At 39.0% G+C, this 22,320-nt stretch overlaps 1 protein-coding gene across 3 annotated transcripts in view; it reads left to right on the top strand.

Moving 5' to 3' along the window:
* LOC124210911 (neural-cadherin) overlaps positions 1-22,320 on the top strand; it is a 67,495-nt gene that overhangs the window by 15,618 nt on the left and 29,557 nt on the right. Inside the window, exons 2-11 of one of the 3 annotated variants that reach the window (XM_069133276.1) lie at positions 7,822-9,178; positions 9,468-9,512; positions 10,928-11,119; positions 11,202-11,448; positions 11,538-11,754; positions 11,865-12,141; positions 12,497-13,092; positions 13,987-14,133; positions 14,258-14,449; positions 19,862-20,052. In XM_069133276.1, the coding sequence (XP_068989377.1) occupies positions 7,882-9,178; positions 9,468-9,512; positions 10,928-11,119; positions 11,202-11,448; positions 11,538-11,754; positions 11,865-12,141; positions 12,497-13,092; positions 13,987-14,133; positions 14,258-14,449; positions 19,862-20,052 (3,401 nt within the window). In that variant the 5' untranslated portion in view covers positions 7,822-7,881. Of the gene's footprint in view, positions 1-7,821; positions 9,179-9,467; positions 9,513-10,927; positions 11,120-11,201; positions 11,449-11,537; positions 11,755-11,864; positions 12,142-12,496; positions 13,093-13,986; positions 14,134-14,257; positions 14,450-18,848; positions 19,040-19,861; positions 20,053-22,320 lie in introns of all 3 variants that reach the window. The other 2 variants (XM_069133279.1, XM_069133278.1) reach the window with 2 other exon arrangements.

Here is a 22,320-nt window from a genome sequence, read left to right on the forward strand (position 1 = left end):
TTTCTACAAAAATATATTTTAAATTTATTTCTGTTTCTTCATCAATTTTATTCTCTTCTACACAATCAGATTCATTGTCAATTTGCATCACATTTTCATGTGTTTCTGACATTTTATCATCATTATCACATTCAGGATCTTTAGTTGTGATATTTTCAAAAACTGTTTTTATATCTTCATCATCATTTTTATTTTCTTCATTATTATTCTCTTTCTTTGAATTCTTTTTAAATATTTCTTTACCTATTTTTTCATGTTCTTTTTCTGAATCTTCAGTTCTTAAAATTTTGATATATATTTTCGCGTTTTGTGCAAATGAGCTCAACCTTTCCGCAGGTTCCCGGTCGTATGAGAAAAGTGGTGGAGCTATTACTTTACCTTTAATACTAATTGTTTTCTGACCGTAATCTAAAACTACTTTATTAATATCAAGCCAATCGTTACCAAAAATCACACTACTAGACAGATGCGGTATAATTAAAAAAGCTGTTGTGATTTTCTGCGATCCCATATGAACATCAACCAAAATTTGTCGCTTAACCGCTGTGGGCTTTTTCCCAATTGCTGGTAAAACTACTACATTTGTAACTGGTAGTTCATTTAAACTATGATTACCTTTGAGAGATTTATATACTTTTTCAGACATACATGTTACTTGGCTTCCTGAATCAAATAAAGCTACCATTCGATAATTTAACACATTTATTACTACATTTGGACCCTTCGATAAGTTTTGTTTTACTCTTTCAATTTTTTCTTCAGCATTACCAATTTCGTGCATTAAGTCCTCAACTAAATTTGCATAATCCCAACTCGATGTCGGACTTATACACATCGAGCTGTTTATTAGTTTAAATTTCTATTTGGACTGGTTTGTAAATTATTGGTGTTAGTTTGCATTTGAGTTTGTAATGACTGTATCTGATTATTGGTTCCTGAGAAATAAGGTGGTGGATAATTGACGTTTGGTAAATTCATTTGGTTGCTTGTTGATGTTTGAACTTGCGGTTGATATTGCCATGGTGATAAGTTTGTACCAAATTGAGGATTTTGATAAAAGTTGTTTGCAGCATTTGGATAATTTTGTTGCCTACTTGTATTATTTATCTGTTGCTGTTGTTTATGTTGAATTTGCATGTTGTTTACATTATTCACTTGATTGTTGTTACTTTGATTTTGATATTTGTGTTTATTATTGTTTCTTTCTTCATAATTTACATCTAATTGCGATAAAGCTTGTTCTATTATTTTTGTATCCGCCATATTCACAGTTGCTAGAGTATCACGAATTTTATATGGTAATTGTTGGATAATGGTATAGTTTATTTCGAACTGGTCTAGTTTCGGTAATAGGTATTTTGCTTCCTTAAGCTGTTTAAAAAAATATGTTTGAAGTGAACCATCCTGTTGATTATACCTTCTTGAACTCCACCTTGTTTTGACTTTAACTTGGATTGGAATGGAATAAAATTTATTTTTAAAGGCTTCTTTAAAATCATTATACGTGTTGATAGTTTCTTTACTCGCTTCCCACCATATTTTTGCTCTACCTGATAATTTACTTTCGACTATCGACAATTTACACTCTTCCTTCACACATTTTAACCTGAAATAATTTTCCAAATTTTCCAAATATTCAATAGGATTTATAACTTCTTCATCTGTAAACTCGGGAGCTTTGGCATCAATGTGACTTCGTTGCAAACTTACTATTAACTCACTCACCGATATTTGATCGTTATTGGTAACTGGTTGTTGAACTGGATTCTGTATCTGTTGAAGAGCCTGTCTTTGTTGTTCGTTCTGGAGCTTCAACAATGCGACTTCGTTTGCCAGCTGTGCGTTAGTTGCTTGTTGTGCCTGTAGCTGTTCAATCGCATTTCGTAAACCCGCGAAACTCGCCATTTCCTCCTTCAAACGCTCCAGTTCTCCCTCCATCTCGCCTGTATTATTTCGTATTTGACTATTGCCTGCTTTTGATATGTCAGGTTCTGACCTCCTTGGTTTATTTGTGATCCTTGACCTAGTTTTAACAGGTGTTCTTTTAATCGTTGGTGCCATGTACTTTTGAAATTCTTATATTTCTATTTATCGCGTAATATATGTTTCTTACAATTACTACCTAAGGTCAATCATACAAACATTCAACGACCAAGTTTCAAATTTAATCCTATGTTTACTTTCTTTATGTCTAAACTTTATGTTCGGGCGCCATTTTGTAACGGTTTTTTTTTTTTGAGGTTCAACCGATACGTTTTGATTTTATGTTATATTAGAAATCTACATATATTCAATAAACAAAATACATTAAATCAGGAGGAAACAATGTAGAACACAGATTATTTGAGTTTTGGTATAACCTTTTAAAAGAACAGGCAATCATAGAAAATCTCATTCACTCTTTCATTCACACGTTAAAATTACTCAATGCGATTACCGACGTTTTGTATATAATTATTCTGGTAAAATTTTTGTACCATATTAACGAAAGACTGGCTCTCTTTTCCTTTATGGTTCAAATTTAAAAATGATTCTAGTGAAAGAATGAATCTACTGACAAAGGACTCTAAATTATGGTGAGATTACAATAAAGTTAACAGACGAAGATATAAAATACTGACTTAAGAAGGCTATTACAGATTTGTGGCACAATCCACCTACAAATCAGTAATGAAAAGATGACTTAGCTCGGAATATCTCTGATGAAGAGAGGTGGCCTAACGGCTCCGTAGATGATCATGGATGTTGAAGTTCTTTGATATTCCTTTTATAGAATCGGTCTTCACCGATTATACTGCGTGGTCGTTCGTCGATCAGATATTTGGATTTGTTCTTTAGGCTCACAGGCTCCGAAAGATTGGGATTGCGTTGGGTTACACTTCTTGTATGAATCGTCGTCTCAAATTTTTTTTTTTTTTTTTTGGCTTGTTTTGTTTTCCCAAATGTTAACGAAATTATAAGAATGTGAATATGACAGGACTAGACTTTATATCGACCGTTCGCTTCGACCCCGGCTCGCAGAGAGAGAGAGTTACACTTATTTCACCGGATAGGTGATCTTGACCGACGTGACACCTAGAGTTAAGCGTTTGCCCTTTATTTTGAAACGTTGTATGTGCTTAAGGCGCGTACATACGAATTACTTTATATTCTATGTGACTCGCATGTAATATCGTTACATACATAACTTTTCAGATCCTCATGCAGGAGCCAATTACTTTATTTCGTGTACTATTTTATTATTTCATTTCGATTATTGAATGGGAAAAAATCTGCTAGTTATAAATCACTTCGCAAAGACATTAGTGAGAAATAATCACGGGATGAGCGTATCTGTAAACAATTTTCTGGAAAGATACTGCAGATTGCGGTGAATATTTAATTCGTAAAATATATAGCGAAGTCTGTTGATTAGCAAGCTGCATGTGTATAATATAAGCCGGTAGATAATAGTTTATGCACAGACGAATGTTCATCTTGTATTGATAACATCTGGACGGTGAGAGTAATTTACGATTTGAACGGCAATCACCGTAGTAACAGACAAGAATAAATAATCGAGTTGTTAGCGTGGGCGGATTGATGACCAGTGATTACGTTGATGCGGTTCGAGTCTGCAGGCCGTCGTGGAATCGGGTTATCCATCAATCGTAAAGCGTTAATCAGTCCATGCCAAAGGACGATAAAATAACCAAGGAGTAAGTATATGAGGGTATTTCAGCGAGATGAGGGATGCTGTAGGTGGTGCAGCAGAGAGAGAGAGAGAGAGAGAGAGAGAGAGAGAGAGAGAGAGAGAAGCGAAGGAGGTCTAATACGCGGTTTTAACGGGGTGATTTCGAAACGTTGAAAAAATAATCGGCTTTCGGAAATAATCGGCGTGTAGTCTAAGCCCCGGAATATGATTCCAGAGGCCGCGCCGTGTCCCACACTTTAATTTTCGTTTATTTTCTCAAGCTGCAACAGCGAGCGCCGGGCCGGGATATACGTAAACGAGATTGCAGCTGCAACCGGAAACGGTGAGGAAAGTTACATCGCGATTATTCTCATGCAGATGAAGAGGTGATACGTCGAGCTTAAAAATATGTCGGTTAACAAATTTCGCAACGATGCGGGGTGTTTGTTCGCGCAAACAATACCGAGTGGAATAATTCAAACGGGCTTAATTGACGCGGCGCTAATTTGTTACGCGATCTCTAAACGTGGGCAGCTCTCATCGTGCTCGATTATAATAATTCGGCGTAAGCGAGGCTGGCGGCGAGGCTGAAGCGTGTACGAAAAGTATCAACGCAACGAAAACTCTGTACCTATACATTTTTCCAATCAGCGAATTCGGCTTTATTTGCCTTCAGCGACCCCGGCGAAACGATATTTGGCATACGAATATCCCGCCCTTTTCGCGTTTCCGATTTTTTTGCTCTCCCCCTTCGCTCCTCCGAGTTAGATCGATGCAGCCTACGCTTATGTTTCCGACTCATTTTTTTTCTTCTTTACGTATCCTCCGCACGTCAGTTCGCGTAAAACGTTAAACGGAAACGGGCCAACCAGGCGTTGCTGTACGCTCTTCATTTATTCTGCAGCTTCTTTCTTCGATTTTTCGTCTCGTATTCTTCCTCCCTGTCGCTCTGTTACAGTAAGCCCTTTACTGGCGTGGCAAATGAGAGAAAAAATAGAGGGCGAAATACATCCAGACAAAGGGGAGCCTCTTCGCTCTCTGCTCCAATGATCGAACGGAACAAATCCTGACAAGCTTTGTCATAATATTTATCGTTTCGAACCGCTACACCACTTCTCGAATCCGTAGGTACGTACATATACGAGTACGCCTTCGGTGTGCTACTGCTGGGCGCCCTTTTTTTCATCAATTTTTATTCTCGCGTGACGACCGTAAAATCTCGTTGTTACAGTTTATTTCTCGAACGAATTTTTTGTTTGTTTGTCAAATGTTGTGAAATGGCCGCTGTTCATATTGTACATGACAGAACGGAGTCAATGACTGCACCATGTGAAAGCGAAATGAGATACGTGTAATACATATCTGTCGGACAATGAAGGATGAAACACGATTAGAAATCGAAATACATGCACGAACTCGTTTGTGGAAACCAACGAAATTCCTTGAAATTTTATAAGGTATCAATTTCGGGATGTATATAACTTCTTTCAAATTTCGCAGAAACTTGGCCGACGTTTGAAAGTCGCGACTCACTATCGGTCGTTTAGAAATTCTGTAAGAAATTCTCAGCAGAGTCTGTTCAACGCAGGTATTTGCGGTTTAATAATTCTTGAAACTCATTCATATTCTAAAAATCCTGCAGCTCTCCGAAGTTTGATCACAAAATTATATTGAGTTTTACAATATTCGTTAGATTTCTACGAAACCCAAAAAAGAGCACGGTGTCTTCCAATACACAATCTTCGGTACCAAGATGAACTTATACAAACAAAGTATCAAAGAGATCCTGTGAAATATCACGTTTGATTCATACAAATAAAGTCCGGAAAATCCCAGGTAAAGTTCTTTGTAGGTAATCAGCAAAATTCGACTCTACATTCCCAGCAGTAAATATCGGCAATTTATCAAAAATAAGATGGAGCGTTTGCAATAGTATGGGGTTTTAGGATTCGAGGTAGGCAATAGGCGGACTCCGTTAAGACGTATCTCCATCCACGGCTGACAAGTATATTTGATCAAGAATGAAAAGTGGGAGCGGAAAAGAGAGAGAGAAAGAGCCAGGTATCGTTTTTCACTCCCGAGTACCGAGCACCGGTTGATCCCAGCTGAAAGTAGTTATTTAATATGTTTCAAGAAGGATTAGGTATCGTATTTCTCCACGGCTTGACCTTACACAGCCATCTTCCAGGCCCTCTTGCTTGCGTTATACCCACACATCTTTGTCCGAGCATCAATGCGGCGTGCGCACTTGAGAGAGGAAGACAGAGGGAGAGCGAGAGAGAGAGAGAGAGACAGAGAGAGGCGTGGAGCAAGTAACGAGAGGAAAAGTCGGACGGTGCATATTCCGGACATTCCGTGTTCTCACGTCGGGAACCATCTTCATTCTGACAACGAGAATGATGTCAGTGGCGGTTATCACCTCTGCAATTATTCTCCTGCGATTTCACTTTCTATTCTCATCTAGTCCTTGCTTTTATTACGATTGCCAAGAAAATTTTGATCATACCAATTTTATCTCGAATATCTAAATATAACCGTGAGACGTATTACGAATTTTAAAGCTGTCAATTATAATCATTATATCATACATCATACATCACACATCATACATAGTATTAAAGTTCGAAACCAAAGATTGAATGTTTCGGATGTTCGGATATTCAGAAAGTGATGTCACCCAAATTTTTTTTTCCTTTGACGTGATCGATCTAAACTCAGCCAGCCAAATTCTTCAGTCTGGAAACAAACGCGCAGTAGAGCGGACGTATAAGAATCGCGCTCCGCAGATTTCGAGTACCGAGTTCTCTACCTCCACGATCCTGCGCTTCGGTTCCGCTTCCCGGTGCAACTCGACTTCCAAGACAAGCGCTCCGTAGTTTGTGCGCTCCAGGTTCGCTACCTGGTGACTTTTGATCTTCAGAACTAATTTTCCGTAGTTCTGGCTGTCCAGGTCTCTGATCTGGTGACTTTTGACCTTTACCAGTAATTTTCTGTGGTTCCTGCGCTCCAGGTCCGCTACCTGGTGAACCTCGACTTCACGGACTAGCGGACCAACATTTATTACCCATTGAACAACCCTCAAGTAGCGAGGGTGTGAGGTATCTGGTAAATCTCGTATCATCTATAAAAACACTGACCATGAGTAAGCGAGCGCAGCGAGCGCACGAACACAAAAACCAGCTACACTAGGCATCCGACTCCAAGCGAGCTTTAGCGAGCGTGGGTTTTAAAGCTAGTATGTATAACTTTCGAACAATTCTATCGTTTTCGACTAATATTGAAACGGTTAACAAAACTATTGACGTTGTGCAATCCAACGAGTGTCTCTGCCAAGAGCTGAAAAATAGGTATGAAAAATTGAACGAAGTATTTCATTGATAGTTTGAAAGAAATAAATGATGAATGAAAACATGCCCCGTATTTCTACATCTCTTCTCAATAAAATTGTCGTAATATTATTATAATATTATAGAAATTATCAAAATTGAAGATTTTTCCGGTCGTAAGGAGAAAAGAAATCACACAGTTTTCCAAGGTTTTCGTCAGTATAACGATTTTGAAATTGTTGACTCTACTTTGACAATACCGGGGAATTTGACGTCAATTTTACTCAATCTTACGCACCTCCGACAAACTTTGAGAAGCAATAGTAAAAACAAATTTTTTCTTTCCAAGTCTTACTTCGCAGACGGTGGCAGCTTAGCTTCGCTTAGCTTAGCTTCATTCGTTGGCACGACGCTGGTTGCAGAGAAATCTCTGAGCATAGGCCTGAGGAGGAGAACCCGTGCCTCGCATCCGGTCCTGCCAGTCGAGCTGGACCATCGGAGACAAAGTGCAGGGGGATCGTAGTGCCGCATTAAACAAATTGTAAATAACAATGGTAGATTCGGACGCGCCCAGACTCATTTCCGGTCAGGTCCGTCCAACGGGTAGCGATGTGCAGGCTCCGGGTGCCTGCTCTCTTATTAAATTGGTCAGGCTCGAACGGTTTCGCTCTTTATAATTAAACCGGGCGATACACAGAAGCACAACGATTAGTCCCCCCTTCAATTCACTTGTCGCGTGTATAACAAGGCACCGCACAGCGCACACTGTACCTCATCTTGGTAACAAGCTCTGACCTCGACCCATCTTTACATCTGTTTCAGAACCAAACGCCACCCATGCTTTAGTGAAGGTGAAATCAAGGAAGAAAGCCGGGCCGCAAGATGTGGCGCGTAATAGTCAGCGCACTTCTCCTGGCGGTGCCAGCTAGGTCGAAGGTGTCCGTCTTGCCCCACGACGTCTACCCGGGCTTCGAGGTGAAGCAGCTCCACGGGGCGGGTCGGGAGCCGTCGAACTACCGGCTGCTGGAGACGGGATTCTCAAAGTACTTCGCGGTCCTTGACAACGGGATGGTGATGACAACCTCGGATCTTACGCCGCTGGTGAACCGGCCGGTGAACCTGATCGTCCTCGAGGAGCTGGGCAACCGGACCCAGACCCACGATCTCCACCTCTACGTGCTCGACAGGAAGAACATGCTCACATTCTCTCACGGGCATCTGGGCGACGGCGAGGTGGCGGAAAATGCCCCGGCGAAGACGGTGGTCGTCGGTTTCCCGATGCTACACGCGTCCGGGAACTTCCCGGTCCACTACAAGATCTTGCCCGAAGTCGGCGACAGGCCCTTCGTTTTGATGGACACGCGGACCGGGAACACGGGCCCTAATTTGACCCTGAAAAGCTCGGGCCAGGGGGTTAGAGTCGTGACGTCGAGACCCTTGGACCGCGAAACGAAGCAGAGTTACACGGTGGTCATCCACGCCTCCGACTCCGACTTCATAAGCAGGTCCAAGATCAGCGGGCGAGTTACGGTACTGGACGAGAACGATAACAGCCCGGTATTCGAGAGCGAGGTCTACAGGTTCGTCATAAAACCGACGAACCTCGGGGCGTCGCCGAACGACGCGGTTGCCGAGTGGAAGAGGTTCTCCACTATCGGCAAGGTCCGGGCGACCGACGCGGACGGCGACAAACTCGCCTACAGGCTCGTCGCGCCCAGCAATCTCGTCGTGATCGTACCGCAAACTGGGGAGATCCTCTTGACGGGAGACCCTCAGAGCTCGTTGGAGGAGGACATGGAGGTGGAAATCATGATCGAGGCCCACGACGTTAGAACGCCAAGCAGGATCAGCGAGAAGCCGGCGAAGGTCCTTCTGCAGTTTGTCACATCGATACCGATTCGCGAGGAGCATAGAATCGAGAAACGACGGGTCACCAGAGCCGTAAGACCCACGAAGAAGGTGGAATTCAGCGAGACCAGCGGCGAGGAAGAAGGTAAAGTCGTGTTTCAGCTTGAGAAGGAAACCGAGAGGGAAACGTTCAAGATCAAGGATGAGAATCAGTGGGTCACCGTCACGGCAAACGGATCCGTAAGGGTTCGACAGAAGTGGGACTACGAGGAACTTGGGCCCGAGAAAACCATTGACTTCTGGGTCATAATCAATAACGCAGGCATTGGTGGTTAGTAAATGATTTTCCGTTAAGCTTGCACACTACGAAGATTGTCCTATTATTTTTATACCCCCTAATTGGGGCGTGAGAACGTAAATCGGTCCTTATTTGTGTCAGCCCCATCGATCAAACCCCATTCCATTACGTTCTGAATCTCCGATCACGAGTGTCTAAGAAATTGGGATCGAAATTGGGGTAAAAACTTACAGGCTAAATTACAATGGATATTTTTCAATGCACCCCGATACTCGTCCGAGGCATATGGTTTTACTATTTCATACGGTATTTTCTATTGAAGGATGGTGCGCCAAGCATTTCGACCTCCTCTGTCGATTCCCACATGGTACATAGTATTTCCTATTTTTATTTCTATCGGCTGGTTGTTCTAACTACTGCAATCGTCAAAGCTATCTGTCGACTCTTAATTCACCGGCTTTAATTTTTGCTTTCAACGAAGAAAAACAAGAAACGCCATGGATGCGCTTTGCTCTCGCCTCATTCTGCAGTCCTTTTAATGTTGATCATCGCATTAACTTCTAATCAATACGGTCACATCGAAATCGAACATCGCTTTCCATTTTTGTGCAGAGTTCAACCAATGCGAGTTTATTCAGATGCACACTGCTTACAGTGCTGTATTTCCAAAATTTGATGCAATATTCTCAAAGAATTGGAGTAAAACGAGTTGAACGTAAGAAAAACTGATTTGGCGCCAAGATTTACACAATATTACGTGGATAAGTATCGTAATCTTGTTTACTCAGTCTTAGTGTTTGTTTCCCAGTTCGTTGAGCGAACATCAGATTTTAGATTAGCTCCAAAGGTGTGCATCGTCTTCCTCTTGGACTCGACACAATGCGAGAACCGATTGATTTTCCTTCTATTTAACTATGCATACTGTACTGTGAATGACACCTATTCACACACTTTACTAATATCATTCTTCTTTATCGCTGGCAATAGCAGCACTGAAATGTAAGTATATAAAAATGTCGAGATATATATATATGTATATATATATATGTATGTATGTATTGCAACGTACCGGCTATCCGACATACTCGTACACCTAACCGAGACAGGCATGATAGATCAACATAACAGAACCAACCTAACATGAGCAGGACAACCTCTACACACGACGACGCAAAAACATCGGTATAATAAACCGAGTGTATAAGTACCACGCTGGAGGAGAATAGAATCCACGATAATTTCGAATCAAACCGACCAAATTCATCGATAAATTAGGAAAAAGGGAAAAGAAGGCGACAATAGATTAGCTAGGACAATTTCACGGTTAAACATAGATTCTCGTAGAACGAAATTAATTTTATGTTATTTATATATATAATTTTATGCAATACCTATCTTTCTTGTCCCTATTCCCTCGAGATAGCCCGAATTTAATAAACCATATCATTACTAACATCTTTCTGCAGTGAACTCACAACCGATGCACTTTCCACGAGCAGAGCAGCTCTTGAGAAAGGCCGCAAACGTTACAGTATATAATATATATGTGTGTATATACATATATATATATATATATACATTCTTAGTCTTTCATGAATTTCTGCATCCATTTGTGATTTGCATCAACTAAGATTTAACAAGTATCTACGGAATTTTGGTTGTCTTATTTTTCCATCTAAACGCTTTCTAAACTTATTCTTATATGTATGATTACATTGAAGTTAACATTCCCTTCCCTCAGGGAATACCTTACACTGATTTCTCGGCCTCCGATAATTCCAGATACTGATAATCAGCGCGTTATCATCCACGTCAAAGACGTCAATGACGAACCACCCCGATTTATCAATCGACCATTGCCCATGCAAGCCGTGGTTCAGCTGAACGCGCCGCCGAATACTCCGGTCTTCACACTCCAAGCAAGAGATCCTGACACAGATCACAACATTCATTATTTTATCGTCAGGGATCGAAGTAAGCGAAACCCAGACGACTTATCACTTAAATTCTTTGATATTTTGAGCAATTTCACAACGCCTGACATTCCGTTTCACAGCCGGCGGTCGATTCGAAGTAGACGAGCGATCAGGTGTCGTGCGGACTCGAGGTACGGATCTATTTCAATTGGACATGGAATACGTCCTGTACGTCAAAGCCGAGGATCAGAACGGACGAGTGGACGACAGGCGGTACCAATCCACCCCCGAAGAACGACTCTCCATAGTCGGTGGGAAACGGGCTCCTCAATTTTACCTGCCATCTTACGAGGCCGAGATACCAGAGAATCAGAGAAAGGACTCCGAGTGAGCATGCCTAAAATAATTTCCGCCACCTTGTGGGAAAATAAAAATCAATAATGCTGATTATCAATTTCATTCAATTCCTCGTACAGCATAATATCGGTGAAGGCGAAGTCTTTCGCCGACAGAGAAATTCGCTACACCTTGAAAGCCCAGGGTCAAGGGGCTGGGACTTTTAACATCGGTCCGACTTCTGGCATAGTGAAACTGGCCAAGGAATTGGACTTCGAGGACGTCAGACAGCCCCACGTTTATTCGTTAGTCGTAACAGCAACTGAAGACTCGGGAGGATTTTCAACGTCCGTCGAGGTGAGCAATCTTTCCGCCGAATTGATACCCTGTTCGGTTGGAGAGTCTACCGTTCGATTATCCCTACTTTGACCGTAATACTTCACGCTTTTAATGCCTGATAATTTCAGCTCACTATTAGAGTATCGGACGTCAATGACAACGCCCCGAAATTCGAGCTGCCTGATTACCAGGCTCACAATGTCGACGAGGATATTCCGCTCGGTACCAGCATCCTGAAAGTCAAAGCGATGGACTCGGACTCCGGGACGAATGCGGAGATAGAGTACATCGTCTCGGATGATCACTTTAGCGTTGACTCGAACGGTATTATAGTCAACAACAAGCAACTCGATGCCGACAACAACAATGCCTATTACGAGTTCATTGTAACCGCCAAAGACAAGGGTAAGAAATTCACTTATTTCGCTGTTGAACCTTTGTTTTCACCACTCGCAAAGCTGCGCGAAGAGTTTCGTGAGTTATGATCCGTCGAAAGATCCGAGGAAGAACGATCATAGTTCACTGTCTGAATACAGCATGTCGCGATAATTCTGTTAATCAATAAGCGGCTGATAAAGTTACGGCAGAGTTCTTTTTCGTAATAAATTGCCACGGTGAAAGCTTTGTCAGAGAAATATCACAGCAGTGATCAGATCAGTGTTTCACCTCGAACCATCTCGATTGTCAAAACGATTCTCCTATTCGTACTATCTGGTGAAAAATATAGGTAATGAAATCTAAAAATTTTCTTTGCGCGCAGGAGAGCCGTCGAAAACAGGAACGGCGACGGTGCGGATTTACACGAAGAATAAAAACGACGAGGAGCCAAAATTCTCGCAGCAAGTTTACACTCCGAACGTGGACGAGAACGCGGGTCCGAACACGTTGGTCACCACGGTGGTCGCCTCGGACAAAGACGGGGACACGGTGAGGTTTGGTTTTGTCGGTGGCGGAACGTCGGCGGGTCAGTTTGTGATCGAGGAGATAACCGGGGTGATTCGTCTCCACGGTAAATCGATTTCCCTCGACCGAGACAAGTACGAGTTGAACGTGACCGCTCTCGACGACGGGGCCTGTTGCCTGAACGGCGACTCCACCATCCACACGAGCACCGCGGTCGTCGTCGTCTTCATAACGGACGTCAACGACAACAAGCCGGTCTTCAAGGACTGTGGAACCTACTCCCCGAAGGTCGAGGAAGGTGCTCCGAACGGCAGTCCCGTCATCAAGGTCCAGGCAACAGACCAGGACAAGGGTGTCAATGGGCAGGTGAAATACTCGATTGTACAGCAGCCGAATCAGAAGGGGACAAAATTCACCGTCGACGAAGAAACAGGCGAAGTTTCAACCAACAAGGTACGTTTATTCTATAAAACAATCGCACCGAATGTGATTTTTTTCTGCTCCTGTAACCGTTGGTCTTTGCCCTGATCCGTTCGAATCTCTCTTGCCATTTTCAAACCTCCGATGCACCATGCTTGTACCTTATAGCTGTAAAAATATCACTAGTGTAAAGTTTTCGAATCGGTTCGTGCGATTGTTTGCCTCGTGAACGACTCTCGACCGTTGATATCTGCGTGACCTGAATGCCGGGGTCAACGGCTGTTACCTAAGTGCATTACAGCTGACGCTCTTGGTTCCGATGTAACAATACGCCATTGCAATTATTCCAACGTACCCAATTCAAACGGCTGCAACAGCTGCCCGACACGATTGTCGTCGTGCAGTGGCTGTTTTAAACAGACCGTAATAACCGATGTCGCTATGAAATTTCGAGTTACGGTCAGACAGTGGGGTACATGATAATTTGCAAATTTCCACCTTCCCAAGCTTGCCAAATTGCGAATCCTTCCGAAACAGTAAATTTCACAATATCATCCGCGTTTCATTCAGGTGAGATTGCGAAAGTTTCTGCAGTATCAGCGACTCGAGTTGCAAGGGTGCAGCAGAAAAGTGCATTGCACACGAATGCGTGCAGATTACACTTCGTGCAACCGAATACTATTGCCTGAAAAAAAGATCCTCGTGAAAGAGTGTGTGGCTTCAGTTCGATTAAGTGGCAAAAGCATTCCCGAGGTTTCCTTGGGCTTCCGGTCTCCATTTCTTCGTCGACCGTCTGTCAAATTCGCCCGTCGAATTTCACGTGCAACTAATTATTGTCACTTGCACCTGCCTAAATTCACTCCCAGTCGATTCTGCTCTATCCAACCATAGTCCTAGATTATTAATCTTTCGTACATTTCTCCGAAGGTATTCGACCGGGAAGGGGATGATGGGAAATTTGTATCCGTCACAGTGAAAGCGACGGATCAAGGAGAGCCGTCGCTCGAAGGCGTTTGTTCGTTTACAGTTGAAATAACGGACGTCAATGATAACCCGCCGCTGTTTGATCGGCAGGTAAATATAAACGCATGCGATTATCGGTGGGGACTGGTAATAATTTCTCGGAGAGTAACGTACGAGTAACGTGATGCCGAGAGCTTTTCCTCGGTTTACATAAACGTATAATTTACATTCGCAGAAATACGTTGAGAATGTGAAACAAGATGCTAGCACTGGGACAAACATATTGAGAGTTTCGGCCTCCGATGAGGATGCCGATAATAACGGTGCTATTGTTTACACGCTAACCGCACCGACGAATCCACTCGATTTGGAATACTTTGAAATACAACCAGAGTCTGGTTGGATCGTTCTAAAGAAAGCTCTCGACGTGAGTATTGATTTGTCATTAGAAAAAAAATTACTTCTTTCACATCATTGATCGCCTTGTTCAACTACCCTGACTATAATCGATCGATCTGTGGAATTTGTTTACGACCAATTTACGCTCTCGGACATTCTCAACCTTTCCTATGCTGTGTAACAAACACTAAACATATTATAATTAACACCTATTTCGTGTTGTATGATCACTTATTAAGTAGTCGTAAACAAATTTCGTTGAAAACTAAATGCAAAAAAAAAAAAAAAAAATACAAGTGAAGAAATAATAATCTGAATTATTTATAGGAAAACTTCATGATATATAGATATTTGATTCGTATAATATACACGTGTGATTTATGTATGTGTGCGTGTATCTATTAATGTGCACAGACCGGGGTTAAGAAATTGGTAAAAATATATATGACGTATCACGGTATCATAATTTTACAGATACACGTACCTGAAATTTTATGTATTTGTATGATGATGTGCACATTAATATGTACCTATAAATATAATTTATATACCTTGTGTGTACACCTTCTGCCGACGTTTCGAATTTACGTTAACTTATTACGTTTCTAACACTTGTTGAATTATTTGGTTGCTAGTGAGAGAAAAAAAACTATTAACAAAAAAAAAAAAGAAAAAAAAGAAAGTATTTCCGTGTACTAACATTTTAATTAATTGATTTTATACCAATATATATATATATACATATCTATATACATATATATATACATCTAATATGTATGTAATATATATGAATGTTTTATATATATATTACATACATGTGAGTGTGTGTATCTATACATATACGATATATATCATATTATATACATATATGCAACAAAATGAGTTTCCTTTGTACGGCACTTGTCTAGTTAATTATTATTCTTATATTGATATGCACAATGTGTTCACTATGGTACTTAGCTATGCCTGATTTCCTTTAAATGCTTCACGTACCTGAATTTATAAGATACTGTGAAATGAATACAGTTTGGATATTTTTTAAAGAATTTTTGTGTAAGAAACGGTATCAATATAAAAAAAAAAAATAAAAATAGATGACAAAAGAAACGATGAAAAAGAATTCGAAAACGGAATTGAAAAGAAAGAGAAAAAAGAAAGAAATCCAAAAAAAAGAACACTGAAGCTAAATATCTAGTGATTGTTCATATCGGAAGTTTTGCCAATTTTTTTTCCAATTACGGAAATAGTTTTCCTTGAAACGAATAAAAATAAAATAACAAGACAAGAGAATTGTACGTTATAATTTATATACGTATATATATATATATATATATATATATATATATATAAGACAAAATTTGTATACGTGTATAAATTGATAATTGATACAGAAACACATGCGGGCGTCGAAGCAACGTGATGATTTTTCTTATTTTTCAAACTTTTTTTCCATATATATATATTTTTCCATATATATATATATATATATATACACAAATTAAAATTTTTTTGTTTAATGTCCTGCTGCCATTTGAACGTGTATACATGTTTTGGGACTACTATAAAATAATATGTAAATGTTTTTCAAAAGGGAAGTGATGTTTTTTAAACTTCCAGGAGGAGGTGGGAACGACATTTTTTGAGCCCCACGAGTATGGTGTATCTTCATCTGCTACGCATTTTGTGGTGCATCAGACATAAACATTTTTTGAACATGTTTGCCCATATTTTATATGAATGTGTTTTTTGATTCCTTTACAGGAAACGGATCTCTCGCTATCGCTCTCTCTCTATATATATATATATACATATCTTTCTCTCTCTCTCTATATAACAATATAATAATAACAATAATAATAACAACATCTAAATCTCGGTGCTCACATTCCGATACATGTATATATACATATATGTATGTGTAAATATACGTATACATATATATATATATTATATACACATGTGTTTGTAATACATATATGAACCGACAAGTTTTTAATTTTTTTTTTTCCATCAGTTTTTTCAACACCGTTTTCATAATACATGCAGAGAGCGCATATATTTGTAGAACATAAGATTCTTGTCCGAGGTGTGACATTTTTTCTTCCTGTGATTGGGGCAGCATACAGCTGTTTTAACCGGACCAGAAAAAAAAACGATGATAATAATAATAAAGAAAATAATAATAACAATTGAAAGAGAACGGAAACAAAAATGAGAAAAGACAAACGGAAAGAAAGAAAAGAGAAGTGAACGAAAAAACAACGAAAATAACGTCCATCGGTTTTTGAGTGTCGTTAAAGAAATACCAAAAAGACGGGTCGTCATATTTTCACCCTTACCCGTTTTCCGATGCCTCTTTGTATAATGCATTTCTGCTTGCATGTATAAAATGCCTGCATTTTTTTATTTTGTAAAAAAAAGACTAATTTGTTGTTCTTATTGTTTATGTTTGTGTTTATTGCACCATTTACTTTCTTCGGATTTGACGATGACAAAAAAAAGGGCTGTTTTCCAGTAAGTAGGAATTTGTTGTGTTTTCAATTTGCTCAGAATTTATTCTATCATTATATTATGTTATATTACATTACATTATATTATAATTCTATTATATTCTCGTTGATTTAATATTATACTTTGTGGAAGATGTTACATTGTCTATTATTTAATCGATCGGATCAGTTTGGAGATTTTTCTTTCTCGATCTTTTTATTTCAGGTTTGAATGATATTAAGTTTCACTTGATTTACACATTCAGCGAATGGGCAAATTAATCAATTAACAAATACATGTGTACGCACCCCATTCAAGCGTACATACGTATTTGTCAATAGACGCTACAGTAGGTATCCGCCAAGTCGTATTTCAAAAACTGTACATGACTTTTTCTCTCGTTACATTGCCACGTTTGCACAAAAATTATACAATTATCATATTACGGTGCATCTGAGTTGTGCCAGTGTTAATTTTTTTTTACTCGTGCACAAATTATTACAAGAAAAAAAGTACAGAAATTTAAATACACGCACTAATGTTAATCATTAGTTCAAGTGTTTATCGATTGTCGGGACACTTGTATGTATATTATACACGATGTACATAAATAATATTATATACTTTAGTATGTGTATATATAAAATATAAAGCAAATTCTAGGATGCAGTTAATTATCATGTATACGTATATACATATAGGTATACGTATACATAATATAGCTACAGTGGTGAAATGTGAATTTTTTTTTTATCCTTCTTACATACCTCGATATGCTGTACTTGTATAATGATATATTATTAACATTATAATGATGATATTAATCGCTTGTTTGAGTGTTCCAGAAATTATTGAAGTACAAATAATATATCGTTCGGGATTAATACACGACTTTCCGGATACCTACCAATGCGCTTACGCGTTTTTCCATACATCACGGTTACGTCGATCTGATTTGATTCTTTTACTTTTTCACTTTCAAAAGTCTTTCTCTTAAATTTGTTTTTCGCGAAAATTTATATTATTTGGTCGGTGATGATACGGTCTATGCATATAGGTATATTATCTTTCCTATACCTATACGTTATACGTCGCGTTGTGTGTTCATTACGGACGTACGCATGGCATTTCAGTATTGATGATGTAACATCGATGTGTCAAAATACATCGGTGATTCGGGCGCGTGGCATGAGAAATTTTTCACAATGATAATTTCTGCAAACAAATCTGCGGCCAAATTTTTATTCTCTTTTTTTCTTTTTTTCTTTTTCAAACTTGATTTCAAAAGCCGAGGGGAAGGAATTGTAACGAGTCGGAAACGCGAGACGGAAAGTTTTCTCTTTTATCCTGAAGGATCCTTGGTACGAATTTCGGTAATTTTTTTCTTCTACGTTGATAAAATTAAGTTCAGCCGTGCGATCGAAAACTTACTACTCCCTCGAATTTCAATATTGAAAAGGGATTCGCATTCTTGCGGATATTTTATCAAGAGTCTGTAACCTCGACAACTTTTTTCCGTCGTACTGCAGAAGAACGGGACATTTTTACATTCGTGATTGCAAAGAATTCGTATTTCACCCCAGGATAAAACCGCGTCGTATAAATTCTAAGTTTACTGAGTTCGAAATTGATCAATACGTAACTTTCTCCTGGCGCGCCCGAATCGCTCGGTATAAATTGACAAATTTGCTACAAGAATTGCCGCGCGCGCGTGATAAATGATTAAATGATAATGATTGGTGGAAACATTCTTTCGCATTCTGATGTATATTATATATATATATACACCCATTCATTTCTTGTATAATATTATTTTCTTAGAGGAAAGGTAAAAAAACAAAGAAAAACAAAAAAAAAATACGAGAACAGACAAAACAATCAAAATCTCAAAACTACCCAAATACCCTGTATCTTGACGGCCCATGTTTTGCCAATAGCGAGACAGGTATCGCCTGAGAGTGCGGGCATCCGACAGAGGGACGCCACCCTCGTATGCAGACGTGGACGTTGAGTTAGACGTCGTAGACAGAAACAATAAACCTCCTGTGTGGGATTCTAGTGTATACGGCCCCATTCACATCAAAGAAAATGTCACAGTGGGTACAATAGTGACGTCAGTAAAAGCCAGGTTTGTATGCCATGCCCAAAGCATAGAGATTAAGCTCGGCTTGTGCGCGTGAGATGATGATGATGATGATGATGATGATGATAGTGATGTAGCCGTCGGACAGACAGCGAGACCGGCGTCTACCGGAGAAAGAGACATTCGTGGGGTCCTTTCCACGCCCCCGCTGCATCTCTTTCTCTCCCTTAAATATTCATATATATATATATATATATTTATACCTGTCTCTATCTATCTATCTATCGATCTATCGATCTATCTATCTGTCTTTCTATCTATCTCTATTTCGGGGATAATTCGTAGCCGTTTATACTTTTCGTTTGTTTTCTTCTTAATATTCAATATATCCGGAATAATAAGAACATATTTAAAAAAAAAAAAAGAAAAAAGAAATCACACACACACACACGCACACACACGCACCCACACCAGACACGAACAAGAGATATTTATATATATCTGTACGTGTAGCGCATAGGGCAGAGATCTCTCTACGGTCATGGATCCTACGGCAATTGGGACCTGTCGTCTCATCCGAGCCTCCAGCTGCGTCGCAGATCGATCATACCGTCGCTGTACGAATTTATATGTACTGCATATTACATATATATATATACGACGAACGTATAATGCGATGTAGAAACTTGTGTAATGCTGCAGCAGAGAGAAAAAAAAAGCAGAAAAAAACGAAACAACCAAAAATAATAAAAAAAAAAAAAAAACTTTTTTCCGACGAGACCTCATCACGAGCAAGTCGTACTGTACTAACGCCGGTCTTTTTTCTGTTTTTTTGTTTGTTCCTATTCTAACGTATATTGGGCATAGCGTGAGACGTACAAGCTGGAGGCCATGGCAGAAGACAAAGGTTACCCGCCCTTGTCGCGAACAGTGGAGGTACAAATTGACGTTGTGGATCGTGCGAACAATCCACCTGTATGGGACCACGTAGCGTATGGTCCGATCTACTGTAAAGAGAACATGGCCGTTGGGGCTAAAGTTGTGTCTGTTAAAGCCAGGTCTGTCAACTGTTAATGATCCGTGCAGCTGCACGACCGCCCTGCACGCAATCGTGGGAATTTGTTTTTACCTGTTTTTTTTTTTTTTACATTTTTTTTTCATTTACATAAACTTTTTTTTTCCTTCGTTTGTTATTTTATGATTTTTTCATTCGTTTATTTGTTCATTTATTTACTTGACTATTTATAATATATCATATTACACATGGATATTATATAAAATATATAAATTATACATAATATATAACTATGACATAATGCACGTTACGTCGAACCCCACACACTTGTTAATGCACGTCTCTTGGTGTGTGGCTGTTCACTCGACCTGCCTTATTATAATTACATTACGCCTCTCATCCCGTCGTTCAGTTACATACATGTATACCGTATTATACATACATACATATAATTCATGCGTGTCGACCGAGGCGCAAGCTTTTATTACACGTGGTACTCTATAAATTTGAGGGTCGCGATACGCTTGAGTCGAGTCGCAAAAATTAACGCTGTATTATTTATTACTTGACACGGTTTCGTATTTCACTAAGTGCGGGGAGATACAATTTTTTATTCCTTTTAAATATGTTGTTGCGAGTAGGTACTTTTTTCTTTTCCTTTTTGCTTATCAAATCAATCCCAGAGTCCGTGGTTGTCGGTACGGAAAACGAGAGGACAAGAGGCTTTGAATGGTTTGATACTCGGAATGGACAAAATTAGTCAATCTAATAACTGTTGCACGTCATTTTTATCGATCAGAAAATCATAATAAAATCTTACGATTGCATTTCTAGGGGATGATGAAATTTCCTGAATGCGTTGCCCGATATTTGCAATTACTATAATCAACCGTTGGAAAAAAGTACATAAACGGGAACAATAAATTTTTGAAATAATTGTTCCAGTTGCATAAATCCTATGAAATTAATTCAACTTTAGCAATATCGTTAATTTTTACGGCTCAGCTTGCGTGCAGGCCCTCAAATTATACGAATAGAAATTACGGGTGATACGGTTTGGATTCTTCTAAACAGGTATATCGCTTATAACGATACTTTAGATGCCAGATGCTAAAATACAGAACGCTAATCGTTTTTTTCTTCTTTTTTTTTTTGTTAAAATTAGTATGAGAGCTACGGGTTCTGTGATTCAAGCTATTTAGGTAGAATGATATTTTATGTCGAATGTAACTAATAGTATTTTTGAAGGTATTTGATATTATTCTTTTTTTCCCTTACTTTCTATACATGTTCTATATTATTGAGAAGACATTTTTTAATTCCACGTTATTTATACTTTGGTGCTGTTTTTACACAAATTACCATCGCCATTACTTGTCTACATGTCATATTTGTTTTTGAAATTTACTTTTATTTTTCGTTAATATGTTTACGTTTAAACTCACGTCCCACTAGTTCGTGTTGTTGTTAGTAATAATGTAATCGTAAATTATCAATATATATATATATATATTTATATATATATGTATGCCGTAAAATATTTTTGGGCATGCTTGACTATATATAGTGGCTTTTTTAATAACAAGGTTCGTTTTTTTGCAATTTTTCATATACATATATATATGTATACAAAAACATATATATTATATAACTTTTATTCACATACGTTGTACGTATGCAATGTAATCGGTTTTTTGTTCGTTTCCATATACGTTTCACGTGATTTTGTTTTGAAAGTCATAAGTACTATTCATAGCGCATCAACTTATACGGTATACAATTAGCCAAGCTCCATTAGTTATTACAATAGCAATTTGTACGAATTAAATACGTAACAAATTTGAATTCCACGCATAGCTCGTATGGTTGAATACGGTCTTACATAAAAATTTGCAGTCGAGATCGATCAAGGGGAGGGGTTCAGAATTTACTTGAAATATTGCAATATTTGATTGGGTGAAAATCTTTTAAATTTATTATATGCCCCTTGTCAAAGAAGCTGAATTAATTGAAAACTAAAATGTAAATCAAGTTAGTAAAAAATTGCGTTCCGCAATTCGTGTGTTTCATTTTTATACGTAAGTATATCGCACGTAGTGTAGAAAGGATACTGTGTCGATTTGTGGGGTACGTTCTACCGACAGTCATTTTATTACTGAAAATTAGTCCAATCCGGTTTCTGGACTGGAGCGACTTATCGATATGTTTAATCAAAGCAACAATCATCAGACCTTTTTATTGGTATGCAAAAAGTAAATGAATGAATAAATAAGTAAATAAATAAATAAACGAATGAATGAATAAATAATTT

This window comes from Neodiprion pinetum, chromosome 2, assembly GCF_021155775.2.
Source record: "Neodiprion pinetum isolate iyNeoPine1 chromosome 2, iyNeoPine1.2, whole genome shotgun sequence".
In the NCBI taxonomy this organism is placed as follows: Eukaryota; Metazoa; Arthropoda; class Insecta; order Hymenoptera; family Diprionidae; genus Neodiprion; species Neodiprion pinetum.